At 35.9% G+C, this 26,122-nt stretch overlaps 1 protein-coding gene and 1 pseudogene across 1 annotated transcript in view; both read right to left on the bottom strand.

Annotated features, from left to right (window-relative positions):
• Positions 1-26,122, bottom strand: part of CFAP47 (cilia and flagella associated protein 47) — a 507,952-nt gene that overhangs the window by 321,537 nt on the left and 160,293 nt on the right. The window contains exons 27-30 of the mRNA XM_070291173.1: positions 21,808-21,908; positions 17,817-17,942; positions 15,694-15,922; positions 7,736-7,957 (exon numbers count right to left, since the gene is read on the bottom strand). Coding sequence (XP_070147274.1) covers positions 7,736-7,957; positions 15,694-15,922; positions 17,817-17,942; positions 21,808-21,908 — 678 coding nt within the window. The remainder of the gene's footprint in view (positions 1-7,735; positions 7,958-15,693; positions 15,923-17,816; positions 17,943-21,807; positions 21,909-26,122) is intronic.
• LOC138930078 (ras-related protein Rab-11A-like) lies at positions 813-4,002 on the bottom strand (annotated as a pseudogene).

The following is a 26,122-nucleotide window of genomic DNA, read 5'->3' as shown; positions in this document are numbered from 1 at the left end:
TACTGGAAGGTTTTAAGACAAAATTAACACTTTGCCTTCGGATACTAGGAGCATTAAACTAGTTATTGCCTGAGCAATAAAATGCCACATTATATATTGCTGGGAAATTAGATAAGTTAAATGACTTGGGCTGCCTGATTACTGTAACAGAGGCACCTCAGATGGAATACCACCAGTCTCTCCAGTTCCCAGCTACTACTGAAATCATCACAGTCTTTTGTGTTGATTAAGATAATTCTTCTCCAGAAAAAATTGTTTGCCCCTCTATAATCACTTTGATGTTTACAAAAATTAAAAAACAAAATTTACTAAACTACATAAACCTATTAAGGCATTTTAGAAATTGAGTTCCAGAATTATGGAAAATTTATACGCTCTCAAAATTCTGCTATGTTTATAGGGCAATTCTTAGATTTATGGAAATATACTCTGCACTGAGAGGAGAGTATGTTAATTATAAGCTGCTCTGTGGCAAAATGATAGCTTATTTCTACAGTCTTCTTAATTTGATTTAATCAAGACCAATAGGTCTGAACTTCAAGGGATCAAGTTCTATTATGTCCTACAGTGACAGCTTCCATGAAGAAAAGTAGACAATAATTGAGGAATTCAAACATTCAGCTTATTAAACTAAGGCTATTGAAGCCATAGCATGAAAAAAAGCTGCAGTCATTTGGAACAAATGGGTGTTTTTATAAAGCTAAAATCAAAAGACTTAAGACATGGAAAAATTCATAAGTATGAGGAAGTAATAAACAGAAAAATGACCACAAGAAGTACAAATATATTTAAATCTCAGACCTGGCAATTGGAATATACACAGCCTTCTAGAGGAGAAGAGAAACGCCTTATGCGTTCTGACAGCACTGCACCTTTGGCTTGTTTCCAGTGGTTGGTGGAACATGAATAGGAACCACATTGTTGCCTGGAGACATGTCATTTTCACGTCTGTCTGACATTTGCTTCTGAGAAACAGTGCGGTATATCTCTGTCAAGATTGTCTGAAAACCAGCTTCCACATTTGTAGGGTCTAGAGCAGATGTCTCAATGAATGACAAACCATTTTCTTCTGCAAAAGCTCTTGCTTCATCTGCAGGAACTGCCCTGAGATGGTGCAAATCACTCTTATTGCCCACAAGCATGATAATATCAGCATGATCTCTCAGTTCTTTTAGCCATCAGCCTACATTTTCATATGTGAGGTGTTTAGCAATGTCATAAACCAATAAGGCACCTACAGCTCCACAATAGTATGCTGATGCTGTACCATGGTATCGTTCTTGCCCTGGCAAGTCCCATATCTGTACCTTTATTGTTTTCCCATCAACCTGGATGCTTCTTGTTGCAAACTCTACTCCAATGGTGCTCTTGCTTTCAAGATTAAACTCATTTTGAGCAAACTGAGACAGGAGATTACTCTTTCCAACACCAGAATCTCCAATAAGGACAGCTTTGAAGAGGTAGTTGTAGTCATCATCGTGGGTACCCACTGTGCAGCCTAGAAGTGAAGGGATGGAAGCAGCAGTGGTGCCGGTGGGACCACTGGGGGGCGTCACTGCAGGGGCAACCCGAGCACTGAGTTTCAGCTGCCAGACCCAGTAAAGAACCCCTCAAAGATTTTTTTTTTTGGATGTGCACCATTTTTTTGATGTGCACTTGTGTACCAAGTCCTTACTGAATTTGTTACAATATTGCTTCTGCTTTATGTCTTTTGGTTCTTAGGTCCCCAACCAGGGATTGAGCCCGCACACCCTTGCACTGGAAAGCAAAGTCTTAACCACTGGACTGCCAGGGAAGTCCCTTCTAGCATTCTTATATCAATAAAACATTTATTTCTAATAGATGAAGAGATTCTTAAAATATTCTATTTCCTGAAATATCACAAGAGTCAGTTTTTGGTAAGTCACGAATGGTTACCATACTGGAATAATTTAAGAAAACATTTCGGCATATCAAAGCCATAGATCATAATTTATTTAAATTAATAATAAAAATCTACTATGGGTCATCTAATATATATTTTATTTCTAATACTTTAAAAAATTATTTATTTGGCTCTACCAGGTTTAAGTTCTGGCATGTGAACTCTTAGTTGCCATATGTAGGATCTAGTTTCATGACAGGAATCGAACCCTGGCCCCCTGCATTGGGAGCGTGGAGTCTTAGCACTGAACCACCAGGGAAGTCTCTATTTCTAATACTTTTTATCAACCAAAGAAATTGAGTAATTATCATCATCAATTTTATAGATACTGAAATTGGGTCTTAAACACATTAAGTATTAATAACTTATGCAAAGCCACAAAAGTACAAAAAATTTACAATTTAAGCCTTCATCTATCTGATTCAAAAGTCATATGCTTTTAATCTTGCCGGGAGCCAGCGTGAGGAATCCCACCCGTGACAAGGTCATGTGGCAGAGATCTGATGTGCAAGGTTGAGTCAGACCTCAGGTTTTCCCCCTGGTATTTCCTGAGCATGTACCTCCCAAAAAAATAAGAATATGCCTGCCTTATTGTATTGTACTTTTCCACTCTCCTGACACACTCTGGAAAAAGTCATCTCAAGGCTCTAGTCTTCTGCATTTGAAAGGGTGTTTCAATTCAAAAACCCCTCTGATGGCTTTCTAGCCTGCCTGCAGGACTCATACAGCTGCGCATGTGATTGTTTGAGGCCTCCTGACTGCAGGAGGCACAGGAAGCTTAAAACATCCTAGGAATGTAGGGGCTTCCAAGGAGTCAAAATCATTAGAATAGGACTGATTAAAGGTTTCATTTGTTGAGCCAATACTTGCTGCCAAATTTTCATATCCTTTATTTTTAGATATAGTTGGTATATAGAAAAACAAATAGTAGACCTGGTATTAGCAACATTAGATCTTTGAGTTAAGTACCTTCTTTGTTATAACCCACTGCGCCTTCTTTAGTGCTTTAAGGAGATGCAGATTAAAGAAAAACACTTCAGGGGAAACGAGATTAACATTCATTAAGAAAGACAGCCAAAAAGTGTTAGTAAGCCTCTGGGCCAGAAGATAATGTAAATCACCTGAGACCTTTTGTATACAAAAAGATATACAGAAAGGGTCAGGACTGCTGCCCCTGCGTGACTCTGTATCTTCCATTATGTAAAATTTAGGGTATATAAACACCTTTTGAACAATAAAGTTGGAGGGGGTTTTTGCACAAACCTGGCCTCCCCTTGTCAATTTTTTCCTCTTGCTCCCTCCCTCTCCTTTTCAGGCTGATCCCTTGGAACGTGGAGGCTCACCAAGTCTACTTACTTGCCCGGGCTTCTGAGACCCACGCAAGAGGGAGCCCAAGGCGGGGCACCCTCCGATATTCAAGCGGGCGCCTGTGGCCCAACGTAGACGGTGCAAGTTCTTGTCTGGAACTTTATTGGTTTTCCACGTAAGCCAAATTAATCAGCCTCTTTTCTCCACTTAATTTTCCTACTATACTATTTCTTCCTAATCTAATCTTATGTTGATAAATAAATAAGTTTTTCCCTCGCCAACTCTGTCCCCACTTCGAATTCCCTGGATCCACCGGGGCTGGACCCCGGCATAATCTACTTCAGTGTACTGTTCCAGAATTGCTTCTTTATGCTGTTGCTCAGAAATACTGATATAAATTTTTAAAGAGAAAAGAAGTGAAATCACAAATGAAATTAAATTTACTTATGAAGGGTAAAGTGTTAGTTTTTCTAAGTATTTTTTTTAGTATATGAACAATTTATTTTAAAAATCAATGAGTCCAACAGACTGGGAATGGTTCTGAAAACAATGGTATCTCATTGCAAGTGAGGTTTATGAAGAGTTTTTAACAGCATGGGGAAAAGTTTAAGTTTAAAAAAAGCAGGATTACAATATGTTTGGAAGATGGGGCAGAGCACGGGGGCTTCCTTGGTGGCTCAGTGGTAACAAATCCACCTGCCAATGCAGGAGACACAGGTTCGATCCCTGGTCTGGGAATATTCCACATACCTCAGAGCAACTAAACCCATGTTTCACAACTATTGAGTCTATACTCCAGAGCTTGGGAACCACAACTACCCAACTCATGCACTGCAACAACTGAAGCCCATAAGCTCTAGAGCTCATACTCTGCAACAAAAGAAGCCACCTCAGTGAGAAGTCCACACACTGCAACTAGAGAGAAGCCCTCTGCAGAGAAGCCCATGCAGCAATGAAGACCCAATATAGCCAAAAATAAATAAATAAAAATTTAAAAAAAAATACATTTGGAAGGAAATTTCAACTAAGAAATAAATCCCATAAACTTGACTTGCATGAAATACAGTAAAATGTTAACCAAAGTTAAAAAATAGTCAATGAAATTAGAAAGTAACAATTATAGTAGTTTTATTTTATGTGATATCCTACTTTACAGTTTCAATGTAGGATACCTGATGTTTATATTCTGCTTTTATATTTTTATATTATAGAAATTATAAATAAAAAGCTTATTTTTTCAATGAAAATCACATAAAAATGATTACTGAATATAAACAAATGAAAGTATATCAAAGGATATTAGGCACTGTATTAGTCAACTCAGGCTATCATAACAGAATACCACAGGCTGGGTCTCTTGCATAACAGAAATTCATTTTCTCACAATTCTAGAGGCAAGAATTTCAAGAATAAGCAAGGTGCCAACCAATTCTGTTTCTGGTGAGACACTTCTTCCTTAGGAGACAGCTTCGGGTCCCACCTTTATGACACCATTAACTATAATTACATCAAAAAGGCCCTATCTCCAAACACAGTCACAATGAGGGTTAGGGTTTCAACAAGTGTGAACTTTGGGGAGACCTAATTCATTCCATAACAGACACAAAAGACCTTAAGCATATTATTTCAAATATAGAAATAAAAATTTATTATAAAACATAACACTCACTTACATGATATTTAAAAAAAAATAGAAGACATACTATATTATTGTGGTCTGAAGTATGTGCTTCCAAAAGTCATATGTTAAAACCCTAACCCTCAGTGTTTCAGAATGTTGACTGCATTAGGAGTTAACCCTCAGTGTTTCAGAATGTTGACTGCATTAGGAGTTAAGGCCTTTAAAGAGGTAATTAAGGTAAAAGGAAGCCCTCAGACTGGGCCCTAATACGATCTGACTGGTGTCCTGGAGTTAGACACACAAAGAGACACCAGGGACTTGTGCACACAGAGAAAAGACCATGTAGATATAGAGAGGAGTCTGTCTGAAAGCCAAGCCAGAGGCCTCAGAAGAGAATCAATTTGCAGACACCTTGATCTTGTACTTCAAGGTTCCAAAACAGTGAGAAAACAAACTTCTATTGTTAAAGGCTTCTAGTCTGTGGTATTTTGTTATGGCTTCTCTAGCAGACTAACAGATATTATGGAATAAAAGCCTTAAAAGTTGTTTTTAAGACTTTATGGTTTAACATTATACACAGTGTTCAATGTACAGCAGTCATAGTATTATATACCCTACCTTTCTCCAACTTGACCCTTTCTTACTGGTTATACTTCTTTTAGAATGCAAACTCATTACCTTTTTTCCTTTTCATCCTAATTTTTATATTTCAAAAAAGTTTCCATACCATTTTATGACTGTCCTGAGATCCAATTTCAAGGTTTTATTCCTTTCACTACATAAGTTCAAAAAGCAAATCTCTGTGAGAGACAATATTAATAAATAAATATTTAAGGAACTTTGGATCCATTCCATGTTATCAATGACCCTGGGTGTTAGAGATGCCAGATGAATCAGAGATGCTTCCTGTCCTCAGCATGCTTACATATTAATGGGATACACAGATTCATGAGTAAGTCAGTGGTGTTCAAAGTAATTTATACAGTTACACACAAATGTGCTGTTTTCCTTAACTGACAGCATCTTTCTCATTCTGCCACCCAGACTAGTTGGTGGAATGCAGTCTTGGATCTTCATATATCTTAGTCTCTTCTACCCTGAACAGTCTCTTTACAACAACTCTGTTCTTTGGGATAAACAGTCAAAATTTCAGACCTTCTCATCCCCTCAACAAGATGGCATCTTGTAAGAGCAAATAAAGCTTCAATTTCAGGTTGCCTCACTTTCATGAGTTTCTTCTAAAGCTATGTATATAATTTTTGTAATTTGAATTTGATATTATTTTATAAAGAAAGGATCTCCACACTGTGTAAGGTCTCTCAGAATGTGGCTCAGCCCTGAAGTGGTCTTTCATGAAGTAGGGGAGAGGGACTCTTGTACCTGCATGCATGTGGCATTACTTTTCTGGATCCGCAGTCTCTTTGGCAATGACCTCTCCCTCTCCACCTGGAACCTAGTTGACATGTGGCCATCTGCTGCTGAGGTCTGAGATGGGGATCTTGAACCTCTCCTCTTAGTCCCACCCAGAACCAACAGGGTCTCTCATAACTGCCCCAGTCACTTCCCAGTTGTCACATGTTTTTCATTAATACTGTGGCTGCAGAAACAGCCATCTCCTGCTCTTCTGCCTGTTGAGTGGAGTCCCTCTGATTCAGTTAGCCTCCATAACAGATTGCCTGGGTTTTAACTCAGTCACCTTCAGTGACTTTGAAATTCCTATATCCCTTTCAAGCGACAAGAAACTTAAGCCAGTTTTGGTTACTGACATGATAGTGAGAGCCTAAGACACAAAGAAAAAATATTTTGTCCAATACCATCTAATTTTTAAGACTACAGTATTGCTAGGGACTGAAAAATTCTGATCTGGAAATTAAAAAAAAAAAAAAAAAGAACACCAAATCTTTCATTTGCATTCCTATTGTAAGTTTTCTCTTCTTACCCTCTACCCCCATCTCTGCCAAAGAAGGTGAATGAACATCTCTGGCCAACTATGGAGTAGATTCCATATACAAAGTAGCAACATATAGAAACACAATATTATATTTCAAAATATATTATTTACTTCATAAAGCCCATAAATAGTTACAAGTAACAAATGGTAACTTAGTGGTAGTTAGTAATTTAGTGGTTACAGGGGCATAGAGGTTTGAGTAGTAACACTGCCTATGGATGGGGAGAGTTCCAGTGGACCAAGATACTGCAAATAAAGGCAGAGGAAGTGTTACAAATTCACCAACATTCCCCTGAGACTTTTAATGAAAGCCACTTGCCATTTAATCTTTGCAGAGGAACATAGACATTATGCTGACAAGTATTTTTCTGGTATTTTCTATTAGTCATTTATGGAACCTTTCATATGCTTACCTTTTTAAATATTAAAACACTTTAATATGCAGACTAAAAGTTTACAGTATCCAGAATATGAGATTATACTAACAGTAATCTGAGGAATACATTTATTGATTTCATCCTTTTTTTAGCTCAACAGATTTCTATAGTTGCCTTACATGAAGATTCTCAAGATAAAGTCATAGATCAGAAGTATCAGTATCATTTGGAAACTTGTTATAAATGCAAATTAGTATCATAAACTCTGTGAGAAAGAGTCAGTAACCTGCTTAACACACTATGTCAATGATTTGGATGCATGATAAAGTTTGAGAATGATTGCCTTAGATTATAAACTCAATAGTCTATGACTTACCTAAGGTATATATTACAGGGTTTCATATAAATATATATATATATTATAGAAACAAGAAATATTTTACAAAAGGATGAATAATATCAAGTCTGTTTATCTATCTACCCACCCATCTACTTACTTATCTATCTATCCACGCCATAATTACATTTTTAAATTAGTGTACCCATTCTCTTACCTGAGAAAGTCAAGAAGTAAAGAATGTTGCCAATGAAGCTGAATCACCCTTTCAGGGTAATCCACAGGTAAAGACTGACTTGAATTAATTCCAGGTGGCATTTTTCCACATAGGTGGATCAGCACATCATAAATGGTCTTATTATATTTGGAAAAGTCATTCTGTCTGGAAAAATTTTTGGCTGATAGGGCTGATGAGTACACTTGTATTTTATATACATCCCTATGGGAAATAATATTAAAATTAAAAACATCTTAAAATGTTATAAAAAACCATTCTCAATGACTAAATACAGTTCTATTTAAAATCAAATGAGAAATTATATAATTCACTTCATTTACCTATTTTTTGTGAGTAAAAATTAGACTTTCTTAATAACCCCAGAGCTTTCCAGTAACTTGCTTTAAGCACACATCATTATCTAATGGTGATGCTGTCAAATGTTAAGGGCTTTGGAAAAACAGAATAAAGGTTAAATTCTAGACCCACTACCTAAATTGTGTGAGTATAATCCACTCCAGTACTCTTGCCTGGAAATTCCCATGGATGGAGGAGCCTGGTAGGCTGCAAGTCCATGGGCTCGCTAGGAGCTAGACATGACTGAGCAACCTCACTTTCACTTTTCACTTTCATGCATTGGAGAAGGAAATGGCAACCCACTCCAGTATTCTTGCCCGGAGAATCCCTGGGACAGGGGAGACTGGTTGGCTGCTGTCTATGGGGTTGCACAGAGTTGGACATGACTGAAGTGACTTAGCAGCAGCAGTAGCAGCAATGAGTTATTTAAACTTATTTAACTCAATTTTGTGGGCTTCCCTCATAGCTCAGTTGGTAAAGAATCCACCTGCAATGCAGGAGACCCTGGTTTGATTCCTGGGTCAGGAAGATTCCCTGGAGAAGGGATAGGCTACCCACTCTAGTATTCTTGGGCTTCCCTTGTGGCTCAGCTGGTAAAGAATCCACCTGCAATGAGGGAGACCTGGGTTCGATCCCTGGGTTGGAAAGATCCCCTGGAGAGGGGAAAGGCTACCACTCCAGTATTTTGGCCTGGAGAATTCCATGAATACGGTCCATGGGGTCACAAAGAATCGGCCACAACTGAGTGACTTTCACTTTCAAATCAATTTTGTACAGTATAAATTGAAGACAGTAATGCCTATAAAAATTTGTAAGACATTTCAAACATTCATCAAACACACACACACACATATATACACACACACAAAGACACATTTATATATATTTGCTCAATATTGATACTTTAATACTTAGAAGGGCACATCCTATACACTGGCCACATGATTGGGGATCCTCATCTTAAAGATAAAGTCCAGAGAGCTATTGTTTCCATATATTTTTCTGCTCTTTAAGTAAGACAATACAATCTCTATTTCCTGATACCTCCCATACCAAGTTGTGATTTTTCTGCTCTTTATGTAAGATAATACAATCTCTATTTCCTGATACCTCACATACCAAGTTGTGATGCATGTTAATTTTCAAATGGAGTAAAAAAACCAAAATCCAACCAGTTCTTGCTACCTACAGTTTATGAAATATCTAATACTATTCTGTGTATTTGGTTACTAGCAATGAGAATCATAAATGAATCACTAGCTTAGACAGACAAAAGAAAGCCCCCAAGGGGCCATATTGAATGGCAGTTCTCTAGTTCAGTAGCTAGTAGGACTATATAGCAAATTCAAAAGAAACTACAAGTTTTAAGAGTTTCAGTATCTTTCCTCAAAGCCTTGCTCTGACACTTATTCTGTGACTTCATGAAAGTTATTTGACCTTTCTCTCCTCAACCTTCTGAAAAGTAAGGTACATAATAAACCTAGTACATCCTGAAATCACCAACAAATCAAATACTTTATGGAGAAAACTAGCACCATCATAGGCCTTAAAATATTTCTATGAAAAAGATGAATGATAGACCAAAATAGAATTAAAACAAATCAATGAACAAATAAAAAAGGGGGAAAAACAACAGTCAAATGGAAAGAAATAATAAATAATAAGTAGGCACACAGAGGTCCCATTTATAATAGTTGTAAGACACAGATTTTGAATTCAGTGCATGTACTAAGTTTAAAAATGAGAATCTTGTCACTGAACTATAAATTATATTTAAAAATGACTAAATGGAAAATTCACAGATAAGCAAATCCAGTAAGTAAAATTAAGAGAGCAACGGATGAGTTTAACAGTAGGGTAAGTCAAGTGAAAAGCAAACTAATGAACTGAAATACAGGCCATAGGAAAGTACCATACTGCAATACAGAATAACAAAAGGATGGGAAATATAGCAGACTGAGCAAAGAAGAGGAGCCCAAGAGAATGCAGCAGTCACATAACGTGAAAGGATACAGGATGAGAACTTTCAAAATCGACAATAAAAAAAAATCAAACTACAGATGAAAGAATCACTATGAATTCCAATAAGAATAACTACAAAGAAAACTTTCCTAGGCACTTCAGAGTAAAGCTGTTGAAACAAAATATAAAAAGAAACTCTTAAAAGTGCTCTCCTTACCCACAAAAAGAAAATATCTTCAAAGCAATAAAAATTAAAATTTCAGATGACTTAACAGAAATAGATTACAGAAGAAAATAACATATTTTAAATAATCTTAAAGAAAATAGTTGCCAACCTTAAATCCTATACCAAACAAATTATACAATTAGAATAAAGGTGAAAAAAATACAGCTATTTTCAGAAACAAAATACAGAATTTGTTACCAAATGACTTTAATGCAAAGATCTAAAGATAATTATTTGAGAGGAAGAAAATCATCTTGTGTGAGAAATTAAAGATATAAAGAGAATGAAGAAAAATTAAAAGTAAATATATGAGCAAATGTTGACTGATTAAATAATAGTAGCATCAATATCTGGGGTATACATACACTACAGATATTTTACATACATATATATAAAGTATATAATTATACAACAACAGTGTATGTTGGAAGAAAGAAAATAAAGTCAACATACAAGTTCTTGTAATATCAGGGAAGAGAATAAAATTATTAATTATGATAAGACTTCAATAACATATATATGCTATAATGTATAAAGTAATCATTAAAAGAATTATAGAAGTATACTTCTAAGCTTGTAGAGGATAAATCATGAAATAGGAAGAGATCATTTAATCAATCCAAAAGAAGGCAAAAAAGGAGAGAGAGGGTAAAGAGAAAAACAGAAGAACTTAAAAACATCACAGATCTAAATCTAAATTCATAGTATTTGCATTAAATTTATACAAACCATAAACTTGAATTAAAGGAAAAAGAATAATATGAAACAAGCTAAATATAAGGTATACAAAGAGATATAACCAAAATCCTAAGAAATAAAGATCTATGTAAAAGATTCAAAATATTATATAAATATTAACCAGAAGTAAAATGCCTATATTAATAAAATACAACTCAGAATTTAAGGCACAAAGCATTACTGGCAATGCACCACAAATGTGTATTACAGTTGCATATTTGAATTAGTCATGGAAGTTCACCATCGTTCTAAGAGGAGATTAAGAGAGAATGGAGAAAATAGAGACAACAAAGGGGAGGAAACCGCAGAAAATGAACCAGAGAAAAACAGTTAAAAATGAATTTTCTAAGTGAGAGGGCCTACTGAAAGCCATTGGCCACCTGATGCGAAGAACCAACTCATTGGAAAAGACCCTGATGCTGGGAAAGATTGAAGGCAGGAGGAAAAGGGGATGACAGAAAATGGGATGGTTGGGTGGCATCACTGACTCAATGGATATGAGTTTGAGCAAGCTCCGGGAGATGGTAAAGGACAGGGAAGCCTGGTGTGCTGCAATCCATGGGGGTGTAAAGAGTCAGACACGACTGAGTGATTGAACATACACACTCACAAAATATGACATCAGACTTCTCATCAGAAATACTGTATGATTCTAGGATAATGTAGGAGGAGGGGGTCAACTATTGGCAACATTACATGCATAACCTTGAAAAGGTATCTTAGCCTGAGAGTCCATGATCCAAAAATTCCAAAGAATTACTACTCAATACCACTGTTACTTGGACAATATAACAATTCAACGTCTTTTGGTTGTGAATAGCTTCTTTCCCAGAGCTAGAGGCCCTCCTACTCTTCTAGAACTGCCTTTGCTCAGGCTGTATGCATGAACTATTTCTCATTTATCAAAAAAAAATCAAAGTTTTCAGTTCCATCAAGAAACAAGGAGACCCACAAAGTCACCAGTAGGGATAAAAAACAGAACAGTTACTAGGAAATCATCCAAAAATGTAAGAGCTTTTTAAACCTTATATTATAAGTGATCCCGCCTCTGAGAACCTTCCTATATAACATCTAGAAATGATGATGCAATATTGGAAGCTACAAGAACAAAAATGTAAAAGATGACTCCTACATTTCAACATTTTCTTTTGCTATTTTTGTGCTGATTTCTTTACATCATAACTTATCTCCCTTTAATCTTAATTACTTGAGAGTTAAAAAAATGGTGCCAATTTCTTATCATTGGTTAATAGCTCTAACCACACTGATTAGAATAAAACACTGCCTTGCTGTTTTATTCAAGCAAATAAAACAATGGCTGTCCCAGCAGCATACACTCCTCCATATGGGTTCTGCCTTTGAATTTTATGGTCCCAATGATTCTCTGGTTCTAAGAGAGGTCATCTCCTATCTGGTGGCTTTATTCCAGCTTATGGATATTTTATTAAAAGCTGCATCCAGTAGGCCTTCCAAAATAACCAGCAAAAATTTCTTCTGCTAAAGGTAAGGAAATGAGTAACAGGATTCAAGTCTCAGAGGGGTTATTACATACAGAGTAGAGGCCAGCTGTTCTCCATCTTTTCAGAAGACATTTCAAGGGGAAAAAAAAGCCACTAAAATCACAGTGGGCAAGATATAAGCAGCACAGGTAGAAAAGCATGCTTAAGATAAAGGATTGTAAAGTCATGGAAAAAGAAAAGTTGAAGGTTTTCTTCTCCTGGATAATTTGAAATTGAAGGAGGCTGTCTACTGGTCTGGGTTGATTTGGCCATAGATCACTGGGGAACAGAATGTATACTAGAATGTGTGATCTAAATCTCCCAAAGTGACTTTGGACACTGGAGGATTTTCATCAAAACTTAAGGATCACTGCACGTAAAGATCAACTTCATCTTTTTTATAATAAATTATACATTTTACTTCATGAAAAGGAGTCAAGGATAGATAGAGGGTGACACTCAATGGTTATGGCAATTTAGAATATAACATTTAAAAGCTGATTTTCTCTTACTAATTATACCTATAAGCAAATGACAAAAGACTTGAGAGAAAAGCCTTAGACTTCTGCTAAAATTTCATTTCCCAAATATTAAATATATTTTATAGCTGTCATTATAAATAGTCAAATAGCTTAGCAACCTAAATGCACAAAGAAAGAAATGGAGCTTTTAAGGAATAATCCTTCTAGTCAAATTTGTAGCAACAGCAGACAGATCCACATGATGTGGGAAAACAAATATTGGTCTTAGACTCAAAAGATCCATGTTGACTCTCAGCACTGGCAAGTCACTTCACTTTTCTGAGCCTAAATTTTTTTTTGTATCAGACACATCTCTTACCCTCTCTGTCTCTGTTTCTTCCCCTATAACTGCAAGATCTTGAGGTTGCTATTAATATATCCCCCTACATGTGTTACAAGGGTTAGATGGAATAGTATAGTCAATGTCCTGATACATAGTAAGTTTTCAATATCAGTATCATTTTCCAAAGGGAACAGTAAAAAAAATCCATTTTTCTTCCTTCCTAGCTGTGTAAAACTACCCAGTTTCTTAGTATTTCTTCCATTACTGACTTATACAAAAGATAAAATAAACTGACTCTTAGTTTCACCTCCAAACAAAGCTTAAACTAAATAGATTGTGCAAGCTCCCACTGTGAATAAGGCCCATGCCCCACTTCTTGATAGCATCATTTGGGGAGATGGTGCAAAATCTCAGAAAGGAGAGCTTTGTGTACGCCAAAAGGACTTAGTGCACGTGCACCAAGCGTCCAGCCTCCACAAACACCCCCGTGTTCTCCGTGTGACACATATAAGCAGACCCACTGGACTTGAAGGAACACAGTGAAGGGACAGTCAGCAGCCCTAACCAGAGTGGATCACCGTCCATAACCAAAAGAGCCTTCTTAAAGTTCTAGTGCTTATAAGACCCTGGAACCCTGGGGTCCGAGAAGATCCCAGATGTCATATTTGGTTTCCCAACAACCTGAAGAGTTGTATTTACAATGATTTAAAGAAAATAAATGCAGTGTTTCTTGCACACCTGAGTTAGAGGGCTAAGAGTCATGTATGTACATGAATAACATACCCAGGAGCACGCTGGTCAGCCCTACAGACAAAAGGCCTAGGAATTTCCTGAGGTGATGTGAAGAGGTAAAGTTATGTCTCTAAGTCTGGGAAGGCTACAGGGAGACAGAATTCTGAGACTTCTCTGGCCAAAGAGGGAAGAATCCAGAAAAGAACAGAGGGAATGGTGCATAAAAGAAGTTTCAGGCAGAAGAAACCAGTCAAGGGAAACTGAGCTAGTCTCCATATCCATATGCCTGACCACTTTGGATGAAGCCATGAAACAGTGACTTACAAGAAGATCTTAACCAAAGCCTCACACTTTATCTCTCAACTGAGCCCTGGAAATGGAGTCTTTGCCTTTCCCCACTATTCATGGCCTTCACTTTGTGTGTTATACTGCCTTCATTCCTCCTGTTAAGGATCAATGCACTTGATAATGTAATTTACATTAAAGTGTTAAATGTCAGTGATATTGGAAAAATCAAGAAATGGATAAAGAAATCCACCTTGTAATGACATCAGAATATCAGTAAGAAATAAATGTGGCCACACTGGACCCCAGACAGAATCATCTATTCAACCTAGGAGTCTTACCTCCTCCTAGACCACTGTTTATCAATCCAATAGTTTCTCTCCTTTAGAATAGCTTAGAATATTTGTTAAAATGCAAATCCCTGTTTCCTACCCTAGATATACTGAATAAGAATCTCTAAGGTGAAAGTCCAGAAATCAAAATCTTGAACAAGCTTTCCAAGTAATCCTTATGCACAATAAACTCGGAGGTTCTCTACCTGCCTCTCTTTTCTCACCCTCAGCACCTTGACCATATCTCTATGCAGCACGTTTCACTGCATGATATTTGATTCTCCATCTGTGTCATCCACGTGACACATGTGGACTTCATTATGGAATAGATAGCAAGAAAGGGATCAGGTGGAAGGAGTAGAGGGTCTCGAGAAGGCAATATAAAAGAATCAGTATGAGGAAATCAAAACTGAAAAAATACATGTACCCCGATGTTCACTGCATCACTGTTTATTACAGCTAGGACATGGAAGCAACCTAGATGTCCGTCAACAGATGAATGGATAAAGAAGCTCTGGTACCTATAAACAACATATGAGCCATTAAAAGGAATGCATTTGGCATCACCGACTCAATGGACATGAGTTTGAGTAAACTCTGGGAGTTGGTGATGGACAGGGAGGCCTGGCATGCCGCAGTCCATGAGGTAGCAAAGGGTCAGACAAAACTGAGCAACTGAACTGAACTAAACTAATTCAGTTTTAATTAGGTGGATGAGCCTACAGCCTATTATACAGAGTGAAGTAAGTCAGAAAGAGAAAAATATCGTATATTAATGCATATATAGGGAATCTAAAAAGATGGCATTGGTGAGCTTATTTGCAGGGCAGCAAAGGAGACACAGACACAGAGAACAGATTTATGGACATGGGGGAGTGGTGGAGGAAGGAGAGGGTGGGGCGAATGGAACACTATTCGTAACGTACGCTATTATGAATGTTGAACAGGCAAAACAATCTCAATAAATAGATATAAGATACAAGGCAAACATAGAGAAATGTTAGAGAAACATATAGCTGTTACCTTCTTACAGTCTCTGGAATATGAAGAAAATGGGGTCCTTCAGGCCAACCGAAGAGACTGAACCAGGTCTGAGCTGCATTTACAGTCTTCAGAAAGAAGTCATATGTTCTGGTTCCTTCTTTAGGAGAAAATAATCCCTTGTCTTTTGCCTCCTTTTTCATAGATCTGATGCCTTTCTTTGGCATCTCATATTTGCTTGATTTCAATGTTTCAGGTATTATTTCCATTCCTAAAATTCACATTTGTTTATATAAAAAGGATTACTTGACAATAAGGTAAAATAATCTGTCAGCTAGTCCTATCTGTATGTAGACAAATGGAGCTCATTCTACAAATTATTGTATGTTCTCAAAGAAACTCAGATCAATTTACTGTAGCTTAAAATTAAACATTATTTTCAAATGGCCAACAGAAATACTTTAAGAAGATATGTTTCAATAAAGAAAACTATTAAATTTTCTTCATGTCATAACAGTGTATTAAACATTCCTCAAAATGGAACCTTTCATTTTATATTACATATGTAAAACATTTAGACCATTCTTCAGTTTTACTTATTAGACAGAATTAAACCTTAGCTGAATAACTTATAAAAACAAAAAATTGGTTTCAGACTCAAAATGACTTCCTGTCCAAGGGAAGCACTTTGATAAAACAAAACATGTTTGAGCTAAAGAAATTTTCAAGAATATAAAATGATTTTATCATGTTTTGTTTTTCAAAAATATCTGCCAATGTAATCGTACAAGCACACACTCATTTCAAAACCTCTCAATATTTAATTTGGCTTGGTCCATTCAATTAAGGGAAAATTTTCAATATTATCCACATCCAGAGAAAGGAATATTTGAAAAGTTAATTTCAAATAACAATATCAAGTTCACATATTTATCTGTGTGCAATGTGTTCTTCCTAGGTGGCTCAGTGGTAAAGATCCTATCTGCAATGCAGGAGCCACAGAAGCTGCGGGTTCAATCCTTGGGTCGGGAAGATCCCCTGGAGGAGGGCATGGCAACCCACTCCAGTATTCTTACCTGGAAAATCCCATGGACAGAGGAGCCTAGTGGACTACAGTCATAGGGTCATAAAGAGTCAGACACGACTGAAGCGACTTAGCACACACGTCTATTTCTAAGATAAGCAACATTGCTGCTGCTGCTGCTGCTGCTAAGTTGCTTCAGTCATGTCCGACTCTGTGCGACCCCATAGACGGCAGCCCACCAGGCTCCCCTGTCCCTGGGATTCTCCAGGCAAGAACACTGGAGTGGGTTGCCATTTTCTTCTCCAATGCATGAAAGTGAAAAGTGAAAGTGAAGCCGCTCAGTCATGGCTGACTCTTAGCGATCCCATGGACTGCAGCCTACCAGGCTCCTCAGTTCATGGGATTTCCCTGCCAAGAGTACTGGAGTGGGGTGCCATTGCCTTCTCCTAAGCAACATTGGACCCAGCTAATTAGGCAACAACCCCCTAGTTCAGCATTTTGCGAATTATGTACAAAGGGTACCTGTACAGACAGTCTCAGCAAATTCACAGGGGCTCTATCAGATATTTAACATTTTAGTTAAATACCACTATAACATCTGCTTCATATCATATAAACTACTACCCTAGGTTTTTCTACCAAACAATATAATAAATGGAACTGCTTGGTATAGCTTTTGGCTTAAGAGAAAAATCTTAAGATATTAAGTATATCATGAGCCAAAAACAGAGAATTTCTACTCTAAATCATTGGAAAGAGCACCCAAAGCAGAAAGTGAAAGTGTTAGTCACTTAGTCATGTCTGACTCTTTGCTATCCCATGAACTGTAGCCTGCCAGGCTCCTCTGTCCATGGAATTCTCCTGGCAAGAATACTGGAGTGAGTAGCCATTTCCTCCTCCAGAGGATCTTCCCAACTCAGGCATCAAACCCAGGTTTCCTGCATTGCAGGAAGATTCTTTACTGTCTGGGCCACCAGGGAAGCCCTTCAAAGCAGATGATCCTCTCAAAACTAGTGACAAATTCAGCTTTCTTCATGGATTTCTCATTACTTGAAAAAAGTCTAAGTTTTGAATCAAATAATGTTAAACAGATAATGTTTTGGATTGGGCTAGAGAGGTACACTATGTATTTGCCACATACCGACAAACAATCTTCTCTTTGCAGGCTCTGGATCACTAAATTTACTAAGAGCAGTAGAGGGTAAGCCAGTTTCTCGACTGGCAAGCAGACTCTTAGTTTCAGCTTTCACAGAACCGGCATCCTTTTCTACAAATGACACATTGGATCAGAGTAGGTCAAATAAGCATTTGTGAATTCACTATCAAATTACTGAACCTGAATTTCATAATTATATATATAAGCATTATAGTAAATATGTATATATATATATATATACATATACACACATACATACAGTATAAAATAAAAAATCTAAGTTCCCATTACTCATGAATAAGATGTAAAATAAGAAAAGAGTGATATGAACTGAACTGAATGAGCCTTATTAATAAGGCAATTATTATGATACATCAAAGTTATTGGAGAATAAACAATGTTCAACTCTAGCATAGACAAGTATATATAGTCTTTTAAATGTTTCTACACCCAAATTTTTAGAATTATTATATATAGTGCTCAAAATCATATATAAAAAGACTGTCACTAAGGAAAATAATTTCTTTCTAGTTAATTTTCTAAAATGAAAGCAATGCTTGGTTATGATTCCATTTTGTACAGCTTTTGATCTCTATTCCAGTTAGAGCTGCTGTGCATACAGTAGACTTGGCCACCATGGTAATTCAAACAACCACAGGCAATGCTGAACAATAAAAGGAAGCAGATATAACCTACCACCAGATATCTACCTACCTACATATCTATTTATCTATCTACATATGCACATACATATATATGTGTATGTATATTATATAAGAATACAATATATATTATATAACAATAAAATATTTAATATAACACATATATTCAGAATGTTATTCTATCAGAGAAGCATGGCCTCTGCAATTAAAAAGATCTAACATGAAAGCTTGGCACCACAGCTCCCAAGCTAGTAAACCATAGGTACATTATACAAGTTCTCTGAAACATCTGTTTTTTATTCATAAAATGAAATCAAGGGCTCTAAACTCATGTGTTTGTTTTGAGGATTACTTTATAGGCAACAACACATAGAAATAATCTGGTATATACTAAGTTTCTTCCACCCTTTCAGTACAAAGCCAGTCAGAATTTGCCAGAGAAACTTTGCCCAGTAGGTATGCACATATCCACAATGCTAAGCCACTGCAGACTCCATAGAAGGAAGTCTTAGGAAATTCAATGGCAGAACGATTCATTTTGACAGAATGACACTGCATTAGACAGTACCTTTTCAAGTCAACATCAAATGACAAAAGGTTCCTAGTGGGGTACAAACCCACATCTGGACACTTCAACTAAACTCAGTGATTCATATGATACTTTTTTATTTGGCACATTAAGTATAACAACTTAATAATTTTTATTACATATAAGTCATACTTCTTTACTTTTGGGTATACTTAGTATGTTTTAAGATTTCACCTTTACTGAACATATCATTCTCTAGAGCACAGTAGCTACATATGGAGGCTCTGACCTCTCATAAATTTGGTTAGAATTCCCTGAGCAATGTGCTCATCCTCCCTATGACTCATTTTTTTAATTAAGAAAATAAATTTATTGGATATGAACATTATCAAATTTTGGTCATCTATGACTCAGTTTCTCAATCTGTAAAGTGAGATTAATAAGAGTACTGAACCACGGCTGCTGGGAAGACTAAATGAAATAACAAATATAAGGCACTTAGCACAGAATGTCATATGCCTGGAAGGCACTAATATATGTTATAAATTACTACATGCATATTTCTGAAGATATTTTAGATTATTTAAGAATCATGATATCTTTCTATGGTAATATTTACCCAAATGGATATATTATTTAAAAAAAATTATCATACAAATACAAAGACTCTATTTTTTTTTTTCCTTCTAAAGAGATAGCAGTATTGTGTACAGTAATTCTCATCATTTGGGGAGGGGGCATTATGAAAAAAACAAAAAAGTGGTAAAGTAATAATAATAAGTTATAATGCCAATAATAATAAAATGACAACAACAATAATACATTCCAGTTATTTATAGTCTAGGAATCTTCACAAAAGCCTTTTTTTTTTTTAATAAACACACTGCTAGTATCATGCTACTCCCCCATAAAGCACATTTTGTTTAATAACAGATGTTTAAGGATCTGGGTACTAAAGACAAAAGCATATGATAAAATGGTGAGGTGAGAACACAAAATAGAATTTCCACCCAGGTTCTGCAACTTTTCATCCTCCGCTCTTTCTACTACATTGTCTTATTTGATATCTCACACCCCATCCATCCAGTATAACAGAAGAATATAACATCAAAATTTGTCATAAAAATCTTTAAAATTCTGAAAATGTGTGCAAAATTTGTAATGCATATGTGCTGAGAAGGAACAATGAGAGCAGTAAGGAGAGACCCCAGGGTATGTGGAAGCCTAGAGAGAGTTTGATGAGGGGAGTGGGCTGGGTCAACAGTATAAACTGCTCTCCAGTAGTGCAGTGACAACAGTTTAATGGACCTAACTGCCTACTTTCCTCTGCTATTTGTCTCCCTCTCTGTGGAAAATAGAGTGGTTTATTGGATTGGTAAAAAGGCAAGCATAGCTTGAATTCACTCTTTTTCCTCTTTGGGAACAAGCCTGTTCAATGAAGGGATACAATCTCCTCTTTACTCCCTATTGTCATCCTGCACACTCACCCAAAGTAGCTAAGAGAGGGAAGCAGAAGTTGAAGGGCAAGAGTGAGCAAAGTTAGTTAAGTAAGGTCCCTGGACAATGAGATTTAGATAAAGGAACAGCCTAAGGCAGGAAAGAGTCTTCTTTCCTTGGCTTTGTGATGGGAGAGATGGTGGGTAAGGCATGTTTGGAATTTGAAAAGTCAGTGTGTTCCTGCCAGATGGTCTCCAGTTCTTCTGAAAAGTCTCAGTCCCCCGAGAATGAGGCAGAACAGGATTGAATAGGTTTCACAGGAGTGGTAAACATCTGAAGCAAGTGGAGAAGATGAGAAAAATTGAAAACAGAAAGAACTGCAATTCAGCGCTGAAACTTAAGCCTTTAATAATCTACACAGAAAAAAATTTTCACACTATCCATTGTTCTCAATTTAACAGTTGAAAATGCTGGAGAGGGTGTGTAGAAAGAGACTTTGTACACTGTCAGTAGGAGTGTAAGTTGGTACAATCACTATGGAAAACAGTGTGGAGGTTCCTCAGAAATCTAAAATAGGATTACCATGTGATCTAGCAATTCCACTTCTGGGCATATATCCAGATGAAACTGTAATTCAAAAAGATATATGCACCCCTATGTTCATAGGGGCATTACTCACAATAGCCAAGACGTGGAAACAACCTAAATGTCCATCAACAGATGAGTGATACAGGAGATATGGCATATATATAAAATATATATATATATATATTTACTCCCATATATATATACACACACACACATATACAATAGAGTGCTACTCAGCTATCAAAAATGAAATATAATTTCCAGCAACATGGATGGACCTAGAGATTATCATACTAAGTGAAGTAAGTGAAACAGAGAAAGACAAATACCATATGGTATCACTTATATGTGGAACCTAAAATATGGCACAAATGAACATATCTATAAAAAAGAAACAGATTCATAGACATGGAGAACAGACTTGTATTTGTCAGAGAGGAAGCAGGGAGGGAGAGGGTCAAACTGGGAGTTTGAGGTATAAATGCAAACTATTACATTCAGAATGGAGAAACAACTGGGTCCTAATGTACAGCATATGGAACTATATTCAATATTCTCTGACAAACCTGAGTCATGAGTGTCTTAGTAGAAAAGAATATAAAAAATATATATGTATATGAGTTACTTTGCTATACAGCAGATATTGGCACAACACTGTAAATAAAATAACACTGTAAATCAACTATACTTCAATAAAAAAAGAAATAATAGTCATTCTATTATGAAATTGGAATGAAAAATCCAATTTATAACAACTTACCATTTTTTACAATAATTTTTTGCTCATCAAGATGAATTGCCATATATGAATAAATAGTAAGCATGCAGTTTTCTGCTGTTGCAGTAACTGGAAGTGAAAACCTAAAAGTGAAAATATCGCATTTCAGTAAATTAAAATCTTCAGATGCAGTAAACACAATGAAAAAAAATTTAAACTATCCTGGATGTCTATAATAATCAAGACATGAATTAGTCATCATTTTTCTTTCCTTTTATCAATACTTTGGTTTTCTTAACTACCTATTGTATCTAGCTTAATGGTGTAAGAATATTTACTTTTAAAGCTTTTAGCAGAGATGGTAAATTTCACTGTCAATGTGCTCTAAAACACAGCTTGTAATTACGCAGGTTCACAAACAGATTCAGGAAATTTTAGAGTTGAAGGAGCCTCAGAGTTAATCCACTTACCTTCTGTCATAGAATCTGTGACAAATGGTATCCAGCTTCAGAGGACCAGCATGACACTCATGACTCAGAAACAACCCATTTCATATCTAGAGAACTGTAACCTCACAAATTCTATTTCAGGGCAACACAAAATCATATCTACAACCTACAATCTCTATTACATTCCTTCAAATATTTAAATACAGTTCACTATATCTTCTTTAATCTCTCTTTTCCATATTAAAACATTTAGAACGTTCAAGGGTTCGTTCAACTCCAAGGCCTTTAAATATTTCACATACCACCTAACCTCTTTAGACACTCTCTTGTTTTGTGTTTATCCTTTAAATGTGTCTGAGAATTGAAAGTAATATTGTAAAAGCTGTTCAACCAGTACAAAGTAATATAACCTTCCACAATCTGCATACTCTATTTTATGAAAGCATTGTGAAATTGTCATTTTCACCAGTCACAAAACACTCTTAGATGATACTGGGCCTAACTTAGGTGACAACTCTATCCTTGTGCAACTGATTTTTTAATATAAATACTATATTTTATATCTATATAATTGTAATACCACCTTATTGGTTTCACTTCTGTGTTATAGCATATCAAGATAATTTTACTCTTGAATCAGCTATCAAACTAGCTCTTCTATCTAGCTTATTATGGTCACTGGCCAAAGCAAAACAATAAAATCTCACTTTATAATCTAAGTTAAATATAGAATGCAAGTAAAATATAGAATAGAATGAGACTAATAAAAATCTGTAGCTGAGATATAATGAGTTGTCAAGGGACATTAAAATAAACATGTTATATGTAATTAAATTGATTTTTGCCTCAGCTCTGCATAAGATATCTTCCCATAAGAAATGCATTGTTTTTACCTTTACTAATTAGTGTGTATTAAAATATTATGCAGAATATACAGATTCAACATTGTCTTGTTTAACCAACCCTAGTCATTCCCTTGCCTCATCCTAAACACATGCATTAGGTTGTCCTCTTCAGGATTAGGTTATATTTTTATATGTAACTTTTTCCACATGATTTCCCTCTTAAAATGAAACTTTAAATTCCTTGATAGCATGAATCATTACTTCTACATACTATGCATTTATGCCAAGTATAGCAACCAATCAAAACTCCATTAACTGACCAACTATGTTTAAGGATATTTTTCAGATTAAATAATATAGTTTATCAACAGACACCATCATCATTGCTATCTTAGAACCAAAAATGTTAATTTTGTTTTAACAGTGATTATAGAAGGAGAAAAAAAAAAAAGGAAAGAAAAAAAGATGACTCTAGCAAATCCTGTGGGTGCTCTGTCCTTAAGTTCTTATCCCCCAGGAAGTAGTTCTTTGTGCTGGACTCCATCCTCTGGGTGGGCATGGTGGGGTAACGGTTACCTTCTTCAGAGAATTAAAACTGGAGCTACTGGAGCTACTGAAAGTTACAACTGCCTTAGGAGCTTATGGTCCTCAGAGTAACCCTGCAGCCCATGCCTGTATGGTGTGGGAGTTTGACAGTCCAACAATCTTGCTTCAAATAGCACAAAAACTGTACAGTGGTAACCTCATCTGCAAAGAACTCCAGGGATCAAAGTGAGGTTGGGACTTAATTTTCATATTTATTTTGGATGACTGATTCCTGGTTCTGCTTCTCTTACCTCCTTACTTTCTTTTTTCTGGGATTTCTTCCCTAATAAATAACATATCCATGAGGCCTCACCTAAAAGCTTGTGGACAACACTACCCAAGACAATTAACCAAACGAACAAACAAAAGAAGCACTATCACTTGAAATACTTATGAAATGGTACAAAACTAAGGAAAATATATTTTGAAATAAAATTTCACTATGAGAATGAAGTGTGAATAAATATCAATTGTTTTTCTCTTATAAAACTAGTTTGTCAGAGATAATAAGATATGATTTCAGATGTTCCTTAAAGAATAATCAACATATACAAAATTCATTTGACCACATTCTTCTTGGAGCATGCAATACAGAAACTGGACAAGTTATACAGTATGGGAATATGGACACTTTATACATTGATATTATTAAAAATTCATTTAAACAGAAAAAAGGACTTTCAGTTGGTAATACTAACACATTATATTAAAAATATTTCTGAGAAAATTGGGTACTTCATGGCAATTTATCAAAGAAGAATGGTGTTATTTATGGATTCTCTATGCCAATCCACACAGACAGGAACTATGTGTGGTAAAGGATTTACTCTAAAAATACTCAATATTATAGTAACAGTGAAATGAAAAGGGACCCTGACATTATGGATTTCAATTCTATTCTGGGATTTAAATTGACAATTTCAGGCATGAGTGAAATAGAACAGTTCTACTAGACCAAAACTGGGATGGACATTCCTGGTAACAACAGAGTTGATACGATGCAGATGTTGACGAACATTGTGGAAATGTGGCAGCTACTGTGCTGAACATCTAACATGCATTGTTTAATTTACCTAAATCCTCTCAACAGTCCCAGAGGATATGTACTATTAATTTTCTCAGCCTTTGGTTAAAATAGCAAAGTCCAGAAACAGTCAATAATTGTTTAAGTTCACCCTATGAGAAAAGAGAGGGTCCAAGTTCAAATTCGATCTGCCTGAAACAAAGCTCTGATATCAGCCACTGCATAGGAATGGTTAGCTTCCAGATCTGTCTTGCACAGATGCTCAAAGCTGGGAAGTCTGCATAAAATCACATCATCACAAATGTTTTTCAATAGTTTTTATCAATTATGTCATTAAAAATCACACACTATAATAGTTCTAGCTATTCTAATAATGTTAAATTACGTAAGTCCTTATTAAAAAACTGGTTTAAATAAGAGTCTTTTTTAAAAGCTATAAATATTTTCCTGGGTTCTCAGGAAGAAATATTTGAATTCACATGTACTTCTAAGTAAACCATAACCAGCATTTATAAAACTGATGTAAACAAATTCTCCTGTTGGACACATGCAAATTCTAGAGTTGGAAATTCTGTAGCTGTATACAGAAACAAAAGTTACTTCTGTACCCTAAGGGACAATGCAAAATATGTTAAGAAAAACTTAAGTCACTCTTTTAAACAGAATTTTTATGGACAAACTACTGATATTTTACTGTGATAAATCAAACAGTAAATACCATAATGTACAGAAAGTCATGTATGGAGTGCACATTTTTTTTCTCTGTTATTTCAGGTTCATCTGATAATTCTCATTAATGATTTATTTCCTCTGTTTCCAATTATGCACTTTAAATTCTTCTAAACTTACAGAAGAACTTACACGTGTACATACCCTGTACCTAGTTCATCAATTACCGTTTTGCTACATTTATCTCTCTCTTTCCTTTTTATTTGCAATCAATTTTCTTAAAAAGTATGTGTACACAAATTTACCTTTAAATATTGGCATATAACCCCTAAGAACAAGAGCATTCTTTCATATAATCACAATTCTGTCATTATTGCCATTAACTTTGACATTAGTACAAGAATATTATCTACTTTATAGTCCTTATTCAAGAGTCCCAATAATGCCAGGGTCCAAAATGGGATCAGTCATTGAAATTTGTCTCTTTTATTCCAGGACAATCCCCGAGCCTTGTTTGATCCTTCCTTCACGGCACTGACATTTTAAAGAGTCAAGCTGTCTGAATTGCTCTGACTTTCCTCTTGTGACTGGAAAAGATTTAAACATTTGTAGCAAGAAATCCTTATGTGTTGTGGCATGCTTCCAGTTTAATTGCATCAGAAAGCACAGAAGATTAGTATTCCTCATTATTTGTGATGCTGAATATGGTCATTTAATACGGTGTTGCCCATCAGATGTCATTATTTTTTATAGCAGTATTTCTAAAAATATAATTTACATATAAT

The sequence above is a fragment of the Ovis canadensis genome, chromosome X (assembly GCF_042477335.2).
Source record: "Ovis canadensis isolate MfBH-ARS-UI-01 breed Bighorn chromosome X, ARS-UI_OviCan_v2, whole genome shotgun sequence".
Classification (NCBI taxonomy): Eukaryota; Metazoa; Chordata; class Mammalia; order Artiodactyla; family Bovidae; genus Ovis; species Ovis canadensis.
The sequence above is the reverse complement of the archived record's forward strand: the minus strand, read 5'-3'. Positions and strand labels throughout refer to the sequence as shown.